Source organism: Temnothorax longispinosus, chromosome 12, assembly GCF_030848805.1.
Source record: "Temnothorax longispinosus isolate EJ_2023e chromosome 12, Tlon_JGU_v1, whole genome shotgun sequence".
Taxonomy (NCBI): Eukaryota; Metazoa; Arthropoda; class Insecta; order Hymenoptera; family Formicidae; genus Temnothorax; species Temnothorax longispinosus.
In genome coordinates, this window is record NC_092369.1 from 2141319 (window position 1) to 2159358 (window position 18040).

Here is an 18040-nt window from a genome sequence, read left to right on the forward strand (position 1 = left end):
ACGCTAAATAGAGCTAGGGAAACAAAACACGTTCGCATTACTCGATACTTATGATTCACGTTGCGCGCAGATAAACAAGTTGTTTCTTTTAACAACGGAAGCCGCGATTCTTCACCAAGTTGTTGTGGAAAAAAAAAAGAGGATATTCGACTGAATTATTTATTCTGATTCATCGCAAATAATTCAAAACTAATTACGGAGACTCGGTGTTTCGCTATCGCTATCTAATCGGTTTATCATGACTCATTGTCGGCAGGCGAGTATACAAATTCCTATAGCTGATATAATATAACCGTAGTGTTATTTATTAATCATATCCGCGCGCGATAATGTTTTCGGAGTATTTTTAGATTCATAAAAATGCATGCGATCGATATATATATATATATATATATATATATATATATACACGCGTGTTTGATCTAATAAGAGAAAGAAGTGAAATAATAGATTGAAACTTTTCATTTACATCTTTCGTGATTTTCACATCTCGCAGGCTCGATTATTTTAGATGAACTTGTGATTTAAAATAGATTTACGATTGGAATTCATCAATTCTATTTCGCGCGAAATCGTAGCAAGTCGAATCTATGAATGGTAGAGATATCCCTATTTTTTTAATGACTCTCCAAACACATCTGATTTGCTCTGTGAAATCAGAATCATTAAATCTCGTAATCGCGCCCGGAAAACAAAATCTTCCTATCATATATCGCACGCATACGATAAGAATGAGTAAAATATCGTGCCAAAATTTAATGACCATCTAATATGAACGTATAAAACTTTTAAATTTCGTAATCGATTCCGCGAGAGCTTAGGAAGAAAAATATTTAATTCCTTGACTGTCAATGACGAAAATATCCGCACATTCAAAAAAGGTACTTATATCGCAGTAATTAAAACGGAATACTATATTTTGTTTTTGGGGTCGCTAAATTCAAATCTGAAACCAAAATTGAGAAATTCAAAATGGCGGATCAAAAGTGCAAAAAATTACTCAATTTACATAAAATTTTGTATTTAAAGATTTTTGAAACCGCTGATTTTAAATTCAAAATAAAAATTCAAGAATTTAAAGTAGCAAATTCGATATGAGCAAAAAATTCAAAATATGGTTCTATTTGCATAAAAAATTTCAAAGGGTTTTCAAAGCCACTGGTTCCGTTTTTAAAATTAAAATTTGTTAATTTAAAATGATAGGTTTAATATGACGGCCAAAAAATTTAATATCGCTCGGTTTGCATAAAAATTAATTTATAAGAATTACAAATTTTTCCGCCATTTTAAATTTTGACCTCAGATTTAGATTCAGCGACTCAAAAAACTCCCAGAAAACATCTTTTTAATAATTTTATTAACTCTTTTGTCAAAAGCATTTTTGACCCACATTTGTTTCGCCTAACAGTCAAAGGGTTAAAGTCCCAAAAATTTGTTTTATTCAAAATATCTATCAATTGAACCTTTCAGTCTTCACCAAAGTTGAAATTCCACGCATCGTACGTTTATAATAATAATAAATCGGTCAATAACATACATTTATCGATACGGTATATCACATAAACTATAACAACACAATTAATTGATAATTTCGACGTAAATTAAAAAATTGAGACAAGCATAATCATTTGTAGGGTAGTACGTATTTGCTTTATTTTATAAAGCATCGTAACAACGTATACAAAGTCTGCCATTTTCTGTGTTTTATGTCCAGTGGTAGCTCACGAATTTCGCGGAAATTTTAAATACTTCTTATCACTCCAAATGTGCATTATTCAAATTTCAAATGAATATCGCCCATACTTAACGCAGAGTTGTAGTAAACCTCGTGCTTACTAAGAACAAGCGCATCATGGAAGTTTCCAAAAACCACAAAAACTTGCGACGCAACTACTGTAGTAAGGCATCGATTATCGGGACACACACAAATCGAGAAACTAATACATCTATTATAGATTGTACGCAGAAAAAGAATATAAAAAAATAAATTGTAAACGATATATTGTAAACGGTACATAATTTAAATGTAAACATCACGAAAATATAATAACAACCTGATTGTTAATAGAAATCGCTGGTCGGATTGTCAATGTCCAGACAATTGATGTCCACTGTATAGGGTAACTGGGGGGGAATATGCCACTCGTTATGTTTAACAAAGCTACGGGTAAAAGCGCTCTTGTAAATACCATGAAATTGTTCATAGTTCTATATCTGACATTTTGCATAAGTTTTGTTCATTTCCTGGCAGTATTATAGTTTTTGCGAAATAAGTTCATTTGACAAAGGTTTAAAGTTTAACCCTTAAATGCCACACCTCAAAAATCTCGTAAATGACATGAGGGGTCTAAAAGACCCCAGCATGAAAAATGTCTCCTTACTTATTGATTTTTTTATCTTTAGTTATAAAAATTTTTTTCAATGTTGTTCAAGGCTTAAAAAAGAGAATAAAATGCTCATATTGTTAAAATTTCAATTTCAACATAGTATAAAAAATCAAGTAAACTGAGTACTACTAAGTGTACAAACGGGTAGGTCACGCACTCAACTATCATCAATGGGAGTATGAGCTCCATTTTTGGGGGGAACATTTGAAAATATATCATTGTAAAAAATCTGGGGTCCGCTGGACCCCAGGGGGCATTTAAGGGTTAAAGATTTAAGGTTTATAAAGTTTTAAAGTTTATAAGGTTTAATGTTTTAAAGTTTTTAAGATTTATTTTTCATTTTAATTTCAAATGTTGCAGTTCAATATTACAATAATTTCAATATTACAATTTAATTTCAAAATTTTATTTTTTATTTTAAAAACTATTTGTACTAACTTATTTTAAAGACTATTGTATTTGTATTGTTTTTATGAATAAAGTAACTTTTGAAGCTAAATTACTACATGTTTATATGTAGTATATTACCTCATACTATGTGACATATTACCCACATGGTTAGGTAATATGCCATTTTGCAACACTTTTGTATTTTTTTCTTTTTAATCTTAAATAATCAAAATATTTTATTGAAAGATATATAGAAATAACAAATGACATATCAAAAGACACGGTAGTGTCTCGCGCCAAAGGTACGCGCGGAGCGAGACCGACCGTGACTCATTTACGCGACGCGGACGAGTTGCAAGTACTCGAAATGTTGAGATCTCAATAATTAGTGATAGAAATAACAGATAAACATATGGATATGACAGATTAAAAAAAAAGGAAAAAGAAGATTAGTATGCAAAGATACTTCAAAGAGAAAGAAAAATAGGAAAAAAAATCAAATTTTTGTTAAGTGTGGCATGTTCCCCCCAATTACCCTACAAATGTATGTATGTACAAATGTATCGGCTCATCTAAATTAGTTAAGTACAGCGCGCAAGTACAATTCAGTAAATCGGCGAATATAATCTTATTATCGTAAAAATATATCATAAAAATTTATCAAGAGCTAGATCGCTAGCGATTTTGCGCTCTGCTCGAAATCGAATCAAAGATAAATAGGACGCGTCGAAAATTATACATGTGCGTATTACACAAAAGTCAAATATACATATATATAATACAGAGTACATTTGCAATAAATTGAAACTTTAATCGTGCAACGTGTACATTCGTACGTGAGGAATGGGAATATATTTATCCACGGTTTGATCCCAGACGATTAATCATAGAAAAACCACGCTCCTCCGGATCCCATATCTGACAATGCGTTTAATTGCCAAGTCCGCAATGAAAAATGATGTATCCGCGCGCATTAATCTCGAACCGTAAAATGAATTTCCATAACAACGCATGGAAAGATGAAAGCGTTGCCGTGTAGTATCGCTACCGAAAAAGAACAATACCATCGATCTGTACATTTAATCGCGACTAGTTTTACGTATCAATAAAATTAGTAGAACTTCTCTATTCTGGAATCTCCTCTTAATTCTCACTTTTGTTCCAATAGCATATACGTAGATAAAAATGTTGCGCGCTCTATCTTCCACTCGCTTTCTCGCTCTATGCACGGTCATGAGATCACTTAGCGAATGCGTGATAGTAATGCAAAATAAGAATTCCAGTTCACAACAAGTTGTTTCAAAAACCAACTTTTATGCAGAATATCTACTGAACCTATCGCTAACGTAAATGGATTTTGATGAAACGCACAGGTGAGCCATGCTGGCACATTTAAGAAAGACAAGAAAAATGCAATGTACGTCAATTGTCAATGAAAATTAAAAATTAGTTAATGATTTTAATTTCAAGCATATAGCACTCATTGAAGAGTAATTAAAAACTAAGCTCTAAAAATCTTGAATCCTTTAGCATCCTATATATTTCCATATAATTTTATTATTTTCCTACTATTTTTTTATATACGTTGAAGTATTACGCAATTTTTCAATTATAATTAAACGTTGCAAAACGGTGAAGAATTCTTTTTATCTTAATCCACTATAATACCTGCCCTCTGAAAGCTCTGTTACATATATCTATTACCAGATACCCTTTATAGAACCTAGATGTAAAAATTTGCCGCGTTTTTAAGTGTCTCGTCGATGATAATAATCAAGACATTAAATATTAGATTTCTTATTATTTGCCTTTCTTAAGTATGGCCGCTGTGTTTACTGCATGCGTTTGACATCAATTTTTCAACTAAATTTCCATAGATATTAATGTAATCGAAGTAATCTATGTAAATGTAAAAGAATACATTCCCAAAATAAATATATAGAAGGAAATGTAAAGTAGAAGATAATAGAATAGAGAGGTTCTACCGTACCATACAAATAAATAACCTTCACAAAAAACATTGCACCATATTGAGCATACTTAATGGGAATAATACGTGTCGAACGTTTTTCTTATTGGCTGACGCGTCAACGTATCGCGTGCGGATCAATTCGACCAATTTTATTTACTCACAGATAAAATATCAGATTTTCAAATTTTTTATGTATATATTTGATATAATATTATGACTTGTATCCATTAGTAAAGCCTAAAACGCAAACGGTTTATTTAACGGTTCCTTGACGACTTTACATTGTTTAAAATATAAAGGGAAGAATCAATAAAGCTGGACGAATTGGTCTGCGCGCTGCGTAACAATTGTTTAAAACACGCACCAATCAATCGCATACAGACTGTAAGATACTATTTCGTTTGTCGTATGATAAATTTTTCAAATGTTAATTAACTGTACGAAAAGAGAATTTGTTGTCTCCAGGAATTCTCTGTCCCGCAGCCACTCGACACGCTTGAAAAATTTGTCGTATGTACAACAAATAAAATAGGAAGTTCTAAGCTAAGAGTTCCTCAATTAAGAGTTTGGACTTGGAGTTTAGACAATGAGTTTGATTAATCCGCTATGTTTCCAACTAATTACGAAGAAAGTTATTTACAATAATTTATTTTACAGATTTACTTTTTATAGTAATAATAATACTTGTGTATATACATATATGGAATATTGAAAAATCCTTTTTCATTAACAAATCACATGCTAAACTGACTTGAACGTTTATAAAAAGCACACTATCGTGGCCTGAAAGTGGCGATGTCCAAACTCTTACTCGAGGGACTCTACCCTAAACGAGGTGTTCCAAGCAAGCGTTTCCATGCATTTTTAAAACAGTAAGGTCCTTCCATTCTGAAATTTCTCCTCAATCACCCTTTTATTCCAGTGGTATACAAAATGAAAATGTCATTATGTGTTCCGTACGACAGAAGAATTCCAGTTTATGGAAGGACAGTTGTTTCAAAATGGAAAGAGATTCAACTTGGAATAAAAAAAACTTTGTCGTATTATAATATTCCCTGTCGAATGCCAAACCTAACGCGATAAGAGTTTTGTCGAGTTTTAAAGCACGGTACTATGGTCTTCGCCTCAGAAAATGGATATTCAATAAAAAAGAAGGCAATATTTATTTGGATTTCATTCATATTATACTAAATTGCCAAAATATTAATAATTAAGTAAAAAATTAAAACTCTGTTTAAGATACAATTTCCTTTATAAGACAATAATTTACGTTCAGCTTCTTAGCGTAATCCGCTAACATATCTCTTTATCTTCGATTCAGTTGTAAATTAAGAGATTATAATTGTAAGAATATTATCAAAAGATCAACCAAGAAAGAGAGATCCACGAGGAAAAAGATGCGATAATCAGAACACCTCGCATACGTACGCGCGCTTATCAGTAAAAAAGGAGAAAGAAGGAACGCTGCGCGCTGCCTCTATTTCTCTCTGTCTAGTTTGACACGTACGCACGTAGGCGCACCTGCACACACGCACGCACGCCCGCACGCACTCACGCACTCATGCTCATGAACTCTCAATATTTGACTTTCGCCTTAACTTCCTCCGCGACGCCGCCCCATTTGAGCCTGTAAACACGCGAGCGCCACTGTATGAGAGGATCCAGGACAGCCTGGAGGAAAAGATACGGTCTCGTGATCTCGCTGAGCAACCAACCGCACACGAACTCGAGTTTGTTGAAGGGTAGCGGACCGTTTTGCACTAGGCACAGTAGCGTCCAGTCGAACATAAACCACAAGAGTATGTGTACCAGATAGAAAACTAGAGAATCCCATTCGAAGAGCACGCTGGCCGCCCAGGAGGCGAAGCCGCCGAGAACGAGGCACTCGCTCAGCGGCTCGAAAACGATGGTGGTGGGTAGCATCGCCACCCTCAGTTTAGCCCACCGTCGTAGTCGCGCCTGGAAGGAATCGACCGCGCAGTGGCCGCTGTTCTGCAAGGCCGGCTGCGAGGAGATGGTGATGCGCCAGCCGCGGTCGGTCAGGGATTTCGCGTAGAAAAAGTCTTCCGCGAGATAGATGCCGAACGCCCTCAGCCCGCCGACCTCGTCCAACGTGGACTTTCTCAGGAGAGCCGACATGCCGGTGTGGCAGTTAATCCTGAGCATATCCGCGGCGAGATACATCCGCGACTGCACCGTGCCGAAGAAGATCTTTTCGTAGGCGGCGGCGAAGCCCTCGCGGTCGCAGGTGAACGGCATCTGATGAACCAGAGCCACCCGGTCCGTCATGTGATGGACCATGTCCAGGAGAGTGTCCTCCTTCATGCGTATGCCGCTGTCGCTGATGAGCACCAGCTCGTACTTGGCGGCCTCGTACGCCGGCTGCATGTTGTTGATCTTCGGATTCACCCCGACCTTGGTGCCGCCGACAAAGAGCCTGGCCTCGACCTCCGGATACTTTTCGACGAGCTTGCGCACCAGCATCAGCACGGGATCGGACTCGTCCTCGACGCAGAACAGGAGCTCGTATCGCGGATACTCGATGGTGAAGAAGGTCTCGAGGTTGCCGAAGAGGTTCGGGTCGACCCCCATCAGGGGCTTGATCACCGACACCCCCGGCAACGGCGTCTCGTAGCTCGGCGCCTGGTTCGTCTTCCGATGGAGCTTCCAGCGGCCGGCAATCAACGCCAGCACGTGCACCACCCACATACCCGACCAGAATATCATGAAGAATATCGCGAACCCGTAGAGAGTATATAGCATGGAGTTCATTTTCCAAGGGAGCGCGAGTTTGAGCGAGGTGCTTTTAGGCCACCGCGGATCTAGCGTGCCGGCCTGCACCTGCACCTTCCTCCTCCTCCTCCCTCCTGCCCCGCTTCCTTTCCGCTATTTCTCGCCTCGACCGGGCACCCTCGTGCGGACGCATCACGGCCAGGAGTCGAGCGACGACCGACGACGCGCCCTACTGACCGCGCATCGTTCCCTCAGCCTCGGCCTCAGCCTCAGCCTCAGCGCGGCGGCGGCGACGGCGACGACGACCACGACGGCGACGACGGCAACGTGCTCGCCTCCTGCAACTCATTCACGCGCCTCCTAGCCCCGGCCCACCCTGGCCCGCCCTGGCCCGCTCGGGCGACGGCGACGATAACCTCCGAGACCCGCGCCAATTACGAGCGCGTCAACTACGCGACCCGTCCGTGGCGCCTGTGCCGATTGTCCCGAAGCGACTTGGCTGACTTGGCTTTGGCTCCTGCCCCGCTTGCCCAAGATGTGATTCCGTCTTCCATCGGGTGGCTGAGCCGCGATCGGATCGCATCGTCGTCACGCCGACGGAGACCTCGATCTTACCGAGCTCTCGACGACGGCGACGGCGACGGCGACGCGCAGCCACCGACTTCAGGTTCACCGGTGACACCGGTCTTCACCGCTTCACCCCGAGTCTGTCACTTTTCTTCGCGGCGCGGCGCGGCGCGGCGGCTGCGCCACGCAAGTCGCAACATAGACACTCTTCCTTTCTATCGACACCCGTGCGTGGCGTCCGGCGAATCGCGCACTGTCATAGTCATACTCATACTCATACTCATGCCTCTCGACAGTCTCGACGACCGGCTCTCGGGCTCGGGCTCTCGGCGCCTCGATCGAATCGAAACTTGCTCGCCGACCTCGCCGTACCTCGTTCGTCGCGCGACTCGGCCGACTCGCGCGGCGGCGGCTCGCGCTTTTCTGCGCTTTTCGTCACGCGCGCGAATCGAACGACAGAGTCGACAGAGCGAGAACGAGAGGGAGAGGGAGCGGAGCGGGGCAAAGCGGAACGATCTGTCTCGCCATGGAATGCCTTCGACGTGACGCGCGCAATGACGCGATGACGCGAGTCCCATCGACTATCTCCCCTCTTCCATCCTTTTTCTTACACCGTACATCGTACGTGTGTATGTACCGGAAACTCGCACCTCGCACCTCGCACACACCTTTATTTCGTCACGGATGACTCACTTCACTTGCCTGACGCACGTTCCCTCTTCCCTCACTTCTCTAGGGGAGCTTTCCTTCTCTCTCTCTCTCTCTCTCTCTCTCTCTCTCTCTCTCTCTCTCTCTCTCTCTCTCTCTCTCTCTCTCGCGTCGCTTTTCGATCGGGAGGAAAAAAAAGCCAATGATCGGAGATCGAATCGGCAACGCGCGACTCGCGGAATTGACTAGGAAGGAAATCCAATCAAATTTGCTACGAGTATAATGCTCGAAGCGTCCGCCTTTGCGACAAACATTTCTCGCGGTATTCAGAGAACCGCCGATCGCACCATTTTCATTCGATACTGAAATATTTGTATTGCATTGCATTGCCCAACTAACGAGAGTAACGAGCGTTTCGTTAGATCGTTAGTTAAATAACGATCGAAGTTGCTTCCGGATGTAGACGCCGCCTACGTATATTTTCGCTTTCTAAAACCTTGTAACGAGATCCACATTTTATCGCCGTCGATAAGACTAATCTGAAAAAATTCCTTGAAATAATGCACTCGTTTAAATTACGAATTACTTATGAAGATTACGATTGTGACTCATCGCAATGTCTCTTATCGTCTCTTACGATGTCTTTTATCGATACAGGATACAGATTAAACTTGAAAGTAATAAAATTGTTTATTCATTTAGATAAATTTATTTAATTTCAGCTACAAAAAGCCAAGAAATGAACTTGGTTTACAATATAATACCTTATACACACTCATACCAACTTTTTTTAACAGCGCGTGCAACTATTAATTCATTATTCCGTACTTTCTTAAATTTCTTTTAGAAAAAACCATCCCTAATCGGCGTGGAGTGAGGTTCTTGACTTAAACGCATAGCTTGTTCGTACATTATGGACGCGGCTTTCCGCATATTTTGCTTATTGATATGGAAACTGTATAGAAAATTATAATAATTGTTTTCTATAAGATCGCGACGCTTCTGGCTCTACCTTCTACTATTCTTTCGAAATCCTCGTACATATCGACGTAGGGAAAATAAATTAAATATATCAACAACTTCTTTTCGAATAACGTAACAACCAATTGTCGTAAACAGTCCACTCTGCGCACGGGGTCTGGATTCGCCTTGAGACAATGGTAAACTTCCGTGTGATGACCCAGACTCAAATGTCGTGCGAATATTATGGAATGAAGCGTCGGAAGCGAACTCAAAAATATTTGAACCTAGTCCGCTTCAGCAGTAGGCCAAGAAACGGACATTATTCATCAACGGACACACACCAACGGACACACACGTATGACACGTACACATACCTTCATACAACGCGCAACAACTATAAATATTAATATTCCATATAATTGTTTATTATTTATCACTTATCAATTCGCGACGTTAAGAAAATGTTAAGAAAAAAATCGTGCAATTTATGTTCTGAACTTTTTAAAGAGAGGATGCTTATTTGCCGTCGATGAGCCAGGAGCTTTCTTGTACTCGTAATAAACGGCATCATCCGCTCCAGACATTGATACCATCGTGCCAGCTTTACGTACAATCTGAGAAAAAAAATTCATTATCACTTTTATGAGACACACAGATGTGACACAGAAGTTGTTAACTGTTATCTTTAAAAACTTTACGTTTCTATACGATATTTCTATATTCATTTTTTGTACACTCACCGGTCTTGGTCCTTCGCCAGGTATTCTTTCTTCTTCGGCATCCGTGTCGCTGGCTGTTAACACTTGCTGCAACAATTGACCCTGTTCCTCTCGATTTCCATACATTAGATCTGGCTCCTAGAAAAATAGATCGTAACCGTATTTTATGATTGTAAAAAGATAATATAAGGACCCCGCACGATTTATATGGGGAAAAAAAAAAACATTTTTTGTCAATTTGCTTAAATTTGTGATTGTAGTTTTTGTGTCCGTAAGTTTCAAATTTCATCAACTTTCTATTATTAGTTTCTGAATTTGCCAGGCATTCACGGACATTCGTACACACAGATGCGGGTAGGCACACAAGTGCAAACTGTATACAAACATATGAACGGTTCTTGTATAGGAGATTTTCAAATGTCTACAATTCAGAAACCGTCATAGAAAAGTTCAATGAAATTTGAGTTTGAGACTTTTCATCAGAGACACAAAAAACTACAACATATTACAAATTCAAGCAAATTGACCGAAAACTTCTTTTTTATAAATCGTGCAGGGTCCATTAATTGTAAATGTTAATGCACTAATTATTTTATCGACCGTATCGTTACCTCGTCCATGCCTGCAAGTTTCGTGATAACTTTGTAGGCGTAACCTTGATTCACAAGGAACCGTTGACGCTTTCTCGAGTAATTCATTTCCATCGTATCTTGCGATACGAGCGTATAAAAGAATGCGTTATATTCCTCCGCAATTGCACCTACATAATGAAAGTTTTAATAACACGCGCAGTTGTTTGATAAATAAATAAATAAATAAATAAATAAATAAATAAATAAATAAATAAATCATATACCTTTTTTAGCCCTAAGAATACGCCCTAATCGTTGTGCTTCTTGCCTTCTAGATCCACCATGGGATGAAATTTGAATCAAGACATTAGCCTCTGGTAAATCAAAGGAAGTATCTGCTACTTTGCTGACAAATATCGTATTCACTTTCATGTTAAACTTAAAATTTTGCAAGATCTGTATCCTTTCGCTCTGAAAGAAGATACATATGGATCGTCGTGAGAAAGAAATGTAGGTAGTTACGAACTATATAATTTCGCTATAATTATATCGAAAAATAATCGTTGTTACGTGTGATCGGTGCTGATGATGACATTTACCTGACTAGTAGGGCCATAAATATATGGCTTATTCATTTTAATAGCGTAGTGTTTCAATGCAAACACGTTATCGGAGAAGACGATCGTTTTATCGCCACGCCTCTCGTGATATCGAATTAAATATTGGCAACAACGAAATTTATTTGGATTCATCACGTACAGTAACTAAAATTATTAACAAGTATAGCAGTGGATGGAGATGCTCAATGTACATTAAGGTTATAAATTATAGTAGACATAATAACAGAATCTAACCAGTTTTCTGTTCATCTTGCAAGCGAGATATTCTCTGTAAAATTCGGATGTCATAGGACACCAAACTTCCGCACATTGTACTTTTGCGATAAATCCTTTTTTTTCCAATTCTAACCAGTTAGCCTCGTATAATTTCGGGCCAATCAAAAAATTCAGATCGGCAATTTTGTCGTCCTCTCGCAAGAGCGTAGCCGTTAAACCCAACTTACAATGTGACTGAACGATCGTTAATACTCTACGGAACATTTTCGCAGGAATGGTATGTACCTCTAAATGAAAATCACAATTATATCGCATGGGAACAAATATTACTTTGCTCAGTAATTCGAATAATGAAAATTTACCGTCCAAGACCATAATACCCCATTCCTGTTCTTGAAGCCAACGCATCGTTTGCTCAGCTTCCCACGACCTCTTTTGCGTATGCGTAATCATAGAATACGTGGTTATCAATATTCCACAACCCATAGGCTTATCTTTCGCCTCGCTAGTAAAACGACAAATCATTGAATCGTCGGCAGTAGACCACATTTTAAATTGTTGCTTCCATTGTTCCACGGATACACCGGAGTTACATAGTACTAGAGCGCGTTTATGTACTGTACAGCAAGCTGTAACTCCAACTAAACTTTTGCCAGCACCTGCGTTTAAAAGGCTTGTTTACAGAAATACTGCTGCCGCCGCCGTTGTTTCTTCTGTATATGGTTGAATAGAAATTGTATCGAGTGCACTTACCGCAGGGTAAGACTATTACCCCGGATCTAGCCCGTCCATTGCCAAACATTTTCCGCAAACTTTTTTCTTGATAAGGTCTTAATACAGCTGACGCCTTCAAGTCAATACTAACGAGATATTACGAGATGTTAGTTTTAATGCCTATTGTCACTTGATTTGTATAAAAACTATTTTTTGGGATATATGTATATACCTACTATTTCTTTTTATCTATTTACTTACTTTATATCAGGATTTACGCTATCATTGCGAAAATCATATTCCGCCAATAAAGGATGTTCCAGTTCGATGCATCGTTTTTGTATCACTTCAATTTTTTCCTTTTCACCGCAATAAAGCACATAGTTTTATAAAACATTATACATATAATACCTTATATCGTATTTTGTACAAACAAATGTAAAAAAATTGAATGCGTTAAATATGCTAGAACAGAAGATATATCTGTTGTATAGATATGTATATTTACCTGATTCACTTCAAAACTAACTGTTTTCAATTCTTGATCTTCTTCCTCGTCTTCATCCTCCTTGTCGATCTTGTCGTAAAAAGCAGTTATATCTTCTGGAATGACAGCCGTCTCTGTCAATATCTGATCAGATTCAGTCTCTGAATTTGTCTTACTAGGCATAGGCGTATTTACGAGTGCTTTTGATCCAAACTATATTCCGACATAAAAAAACAGACCACATTTTTATTATTGAGATTACTTGATTAATGATTAATGATCGTCGCGAGTATTTCAACAGACCTGAGGGACTTTTATTTTAGTTTGAATATTCGTTTGAATGCCATCAGTTTCTGTATCTTCCACAAGTTTTCTCAATCGACACTCTTGAATCACTGGGTCCTTCAATAATCTTTGCAGCACTTCAGGAAATGGCGATTCGATAAAATATTTGTTATGTTTTAAGACGAGTTTAACCTGCATGCGAAACGTGCAATGTTTTATTAAGCTCATTTCTTCGTGGGATTAGACAAAACGTTTATGAAAATCTCCGTTACTCACTTTTCCATAGGACAATGTACACAGTTTGATAAACTCGATTATACCATCAGGAATACTAGTCTTACTCAATCTCTTTAAATACTCTATTATATCTTGCGTCTGTAGGCCCACGCTAACTGCAGCGTAAAGTGAATATGCAGTCAATTTATACTGAAAAAGACAAAACGCCATATATCGTATACTTGTTGCCCACTCTCTTTATAACACAGGTGAAAGTTTTCTATCAATGAAATTTTTAATTTTACCTCGTGAATATGTTCTGGCCGGCATACAGGTTCTGATATAGCTATTAAAAAATCATGAGCGTGTTTATATACAGGAGAAAAGGATTCCAAAAAAATATGTCCGTTTGGCGCCTATCAAAGATACAGATTATTTTAGGACTTATTTCACAATGGTTTTGTAAAATAAATTGAATTTTTTTGTCAAATTTTAGAGTTAGATTCTCACCACCCATAATGGTCTAGATAAATGATCCGGCTTTAAAATCATTTGCGAGCGATAATCTTTCGCTCCAAATTCATCCTCGATTGCGCACTCATCTTGTTTTTCTACATCATTTTTTGCTGCATCGGGAACACCATCCGCTTCGTTGCTGTCTATCGAATCGTCATCGTTGTACTCGTCGTAATCGTCCTTACGCTTCTTCCATTTACCTTCATTTAATGTAAGTAAAAAAAAAAAAACAAGTAAATGTAAAAGCAGATGTAATGTACAATTACTTTTTTGCGTACACGTAGTGATATTAATAGCATAATATTAATATAAAAATAAACCACGCATTGTGTGAATAATCGAGTAAAATAGAAAAATTCGACAAACAAAATATAATGTATAGGTTACGTACTGTTATCCTTTTTGAAGCGCTTTGGCGGACTCATATTATATGGAGATACCGTAATTCAAAATTTTGGTTAATTAATAAGGCTTCCTTTTTTCTTCTTCTTTGATATAGATGTTCCCTTTAGGACCACTTTACTCCATCTAACTTTTGTCAACCTCTGTTGCACGCAACCCAACGCAACCTCGCACGCAAGATACTCAGACCGAGCGCAATATTACACCCTACAGTGTCTTTTTCTGCTTCTTTTTCTTTTCAATCAAATGGCATCAGATTGCCTCCTTAAGAATTTAAATAAACTCCAAATTCGTCTTGTTAAAAGCGCATTGTCCTAACGAAGATCAAATGATTGCAAGATCAACCGCACAGCACCGCACACAGCTGACAACTGAAACCTGAAACTGACTTGACGCTTGACGCGTAAATAAGGTCAGAAGGACATGTACAGTCGCGAACCAATGCTTACCAAACCGTAAAGGTGCCTTTTCACGTCAACGCTCGACGCTCATTTTCAGCAAGTAAAAATCTTCAGAAATAATATCTTTTATTTATATATATATATATATGTATCCATAAAATAAACAACGGCTCTGTCACGCATACGAAGGGACAAATGTAGAATAATAAACAAAAGAACGCGTGAATAAGTTCAGAGGGGCGTGAATATAGAACCGTTAAATTCGAAATCGAATAACAAATAATAAGACTACCGCAATTAAGTATTTAGGCATTCGCAAACGCATGCGAACACAAGAAAGAAAAGAAAAAATTAATTTCTAATTATAAATCCTAACTATAAAGTACATACAAACCAGATTAATTTAATGTTAATTTAAATTTATGTTTTATCTTAATTAAGATAAAACAAATTTAAGAAATTAACGTTAAATTAATATGTTAAGAAATCACGTTTCTCCATCATTCGTTTATGTATTAAATCAATTCTAAAATATCATGTTGGATCATTAATTAATTATTATTGATCGCAAATACAAAAATCTAAAATTACCGCGAAATCGCAATTAAATCAAGCGTTGTTTTAGCGTTTAAATGATAAAAATATGACAAATTCTTAATAAAATAAGAGTACATAAAGTCAACAAAATTTATTTATTTATTTATTTACAATATAAGAATATGTATTAGTATCTTTTTATATTCATATCAAATATTTTTTTATTATACATTCTGATATCCGTATTGTAAAGTTTTTTTTTATTCTCCCTTTAATGGCACATGTACATACAAAGTAGAAATGTTACACGCTCGGTATTTAACTTGCCTTCCTACTTTAATATGGTTACACAATTATATAGCAAATAAATGAAATATAACTTCAATTTACAAAATTCCAACTCTAACATCTAGCCAAGATCACAATGCAAGATTTTACTACATGGAAATTTGATTGCATGATAAATAAATAGAATAAAGCAGTAAAGCAGATATTATCATGAAAGAATGTTGCCACCAGCGGCAAGACTTTTCTCGTCGATAATTCCTAAAAAGTAGAGACATACCAAAGCAGCACCCTGTTCGGCCCATTTTTTATTTTTTTCCCTAAAAAAAAAAAAAGAGGATACATTGAAGCAAAGAAGAGAAAAGTGTGAAGAAAATTATTTAATTATAATTTACCAGAAGGAGGAACCATATTTCCTGCCATCCACAGTAACAACAGAACAAAAAAGCTTATTCTCCTGCCGTGTATCGTATATTGGTATTTTTTTATGATTTTCCTTGGTCCACTTGAGTAGCCTAGTCTTTGGCAGCTCCGAGTCTGTCACGTAACTGTTTCTTAAAAAAGCACAACGCATCAGAGAAACATCTTCCTCTTCGTGAATTTTTCTCTTGTAAGAAACGCCATTGTCTTTATCCAGGATTCCCGGCGTTATTTGAAAGCGACCTAATAAACCTCTATCTCGAAACTCTTTACTTTTGGATCGGCAATAATCATTCAATCCCCACACTTGGCTGAAAAAAAAAGAAGTTTATTGAGCAAGAATTAGAAGAGCAGCGAAACGGAAAAAAAAAAAACAAGGAGAAACATTCACCATATTTGTTCCAGCGTTTGCGCATCGAGGAATCTTCTGCCTAAAGCAGATTCCTGAAGCTCTCGTAGAATATTTTGTACGCAATACTTGGTATTGGAAGGTGGATTATCGCAATTGATCGCGTGCTTTAAATACGACTTTATAACATCTTCCATCGGAAGAGGACCTTCTTTACGAAATATCGAGCAGTTCCACTCAGCGGCGCGAGCGAGCATTACGCTACTACAACCCGTTTCCTTTTTAAATCTGTGAAAACATGCTTTAGACAAGTTAGAGTGAAAACAGGATCTTCTGACGGATGTATAGATATGCGTTAAAACGTTACCTAAGTATATCGGAATGTTTTTGAATATCTTTAGATCCGCCATTCGCGATAACCGGTATCGAAAGTCTAGCCGAGATCTGTTTGAGAACGTGGTTGCGATTAGGATGCTGCGGTCTCTCCTCGATAGTGCGACCATGAACGGCAATGGCTGCGATACCGGTGGAGGCGAGGGTGTCGCAAAGTCCAAGAGTTTCCTCGAGATCGGGCAGAACGCGTATTTTGCACGTGACCGGTATTGATACCGTTTCGACCAGCTTCCGCAAGATATCGGTCGCTTTCTGCGGCTCGCTGAGAAGAGAAGCGCCCATTCCTCCGAGTATCGAAAATTTCTTTGGGCAACCCATATTAACGTCTATGCCTGCAACGTCATTTTCCACCATACGAGCGACTTGAGCCGCTCTTGCTGGATCGGACGTACCAATTTGAAGAACCACGTGCTCTCGTTCCCGAGGACAAGTACGAAACGCCACGGTACCGTCAGTCTTATCGATGTAATCGACCGTGCCTAAAACATCTGCGAACAATGGCAGATCGAGTCTAATAAATGTACGATAATTGAGGCTAAATAAGATTACGTTGAGTTAACTATCGGTAGTTAGACGAGGATTAGGATCATGGTTTAGACTGTTTAGAGAAAAAGCCTAAGGACAGACGTGTTATAGGTTAGACTTGGAAAAAAGTACAATTCGGTTTTCAGAGAAGCAAGTTTTCACTTTATTCGAATTAACAGAATTTGACACCAATAAGACAGATATGATATGATGCGATAAATGTGACGCACGTTATAACTATATTGAATATGAAACGTAATTGATAGAGAACTTTTTGGCATCGATGTGGACGATGCGTAAGGTATTTAGGTATATATAAATTTTAATGGAATTATTCTCCAGTTGCTGAACGAAAGGAAAAGTGCAGTATTTTACCATTCTCTCGACGAATCGAACGAAGTAGTTTTCTGTCGATCAATTCCTCGGTGTAAACTATATCCGCGCCGTAGTCGAGGGCGAGCAAACGCATCGGAAGGGTCCCGATGCGCACCATGGGCGCCAGGATGAGCTTGTCCTCGTAATCGAGTCTTTTTCTCGCAGCCGACTTTTCTTCCATGTTAGCGTGAACACGTTGCGACTCATTCGGGATTACAAGTATTATAGACGACAATCGAGACGAATCCACGTGAACACACGTGAGAAATATCCGCTTATCCACTTTTATATACGTATTTACTTATTTACTACCTGCTGCTACCTCCTACTCCTACTCCGGCTACTCCT

At 38.4% G+C, this 18040-nt stretch overlaps 3 protein-coding genes across 3 annotated transcripts; all 3 read right to left on the minus strand.

Annotated features, from left to right (window-relative positions):
- Positions 1-1340: 1340 nt before the first annotated feature.
- On the minus strand, positions 1341-8442 carry Glct (ceramide glucosyltransferase). The gene has a single exon (XM_071794812.1). The coding sequence runs from the start codon at positions 7519-7521 to the stop codon at positions 6325-6327; it is 1197 nt and encodes a 398-aa protein (XP_071650913.1). The 5' UTR covers positions 7522-8442; the 3' UTR covers positions 1341-6324.
- A 941-nt stretch (positions 8443-9383) lies between these two features.
- Hay (ATP-dependent DNA helicase hay) lies at positions 9384-14804 on the minus strand. The gene is made up of 15 exons (XM_071794803.1): positions 14397-14804; positions 14000-14205; positions 13795-13905; positions 13550-13699; positions 13292-13465; positions 13010-13201; positions 12763-12860; positions 12541-12647; positions 12150-12446; positions 11806-12074; positions 11551-11715; positions 11236-11422; positions 10991-11139; positions 10401-10517; positions 9384-10274 (listed from the first exon to the last, which is right to left on the minus strand). Exons 1-15 carry the CDS (start codon positions 14428-14430, stop codon positions 10146-10148), a joined length of 2385 nt encoding a protein of 794 aa, XP_071650904.1. The 5' UTR covers positions 14431-14804; the 3' UTR covers positions 9384-10145.
- Positions 14805-15481: 677 nt separating this feature from the next.
- Positions 15482-18026, minus strand: Dus2 (Dihydrouridine synthase 2). The gene is made up of 5 exons (XM_071794810.1): positions 17693-18026; positions 16767-17280; positions 16442-16687; positions 16026-16361; positions 15482-15950 (listed from the first exon to the last, which is right to left on the minus strand). Exons 1-5 carry the CDS (start codon positions 17871-17873, stop codon positions 15842-15844), a joined length of 1386 nt encoding a protein of 461 aa, XP_071650911.1. The 5' UTR covers positions 17874-18026; the 3' UTR covers positions 15482-15841.
- Between the last annotated feature and the right edge of the window lie 14 nt (positions 18027-18040).

Bases quoted from the DNA above. Each gene is read 5' to 3' on its own strand.
- Glct (XM_071794812.1), bottom strand. From the start codon at position 7,521: ATGAACTCCATGCTATATACTCTCTACGGGTTCGCGATATTCTTCATG.
- Hay (XM_071794803.1), bottom strand. From the start codon at position 14,430: ATGAGTCCGCCAAAGCGCTTCAAAAAGGATAACA. The intron at 13,700-13,794 runs GTAAAATTAAAA...TGTCTTTTTCAG, and splicing joins GGCCAGAACATATTCACGAG to TATAAATTGACTGCATATTC. The intron at 13,202-13,291 runs GTCTGTTGAAAT...GTCGGAATATAG, and splicing joins CTAAAATAAAAGTCCCTCAG to TTTGGATCAAAAGCACTCGT.
- Dus2 (XM_071794810.1), bottom strand. From the start codon at position 17,873: ATGGAAGAAAAGTCGGCTGCGAGAAAAAGACTCGATTACGAGGACAAG. The intron at 16,362-16,441 runs GTGAATGTTTCT...TTTTTTTTTCAG, and splicing joins CAAACGCTGGAACAAATATG to CCAAGTGTGGGGATTGAATG. The intron at 15,951-16,025 runs GTAAATTATAAT...TTTTTTTTTTAG, and splicing joins AAATATGGTTCCTCCTTCTG to GGAAAAAAATAAAAAATGGG.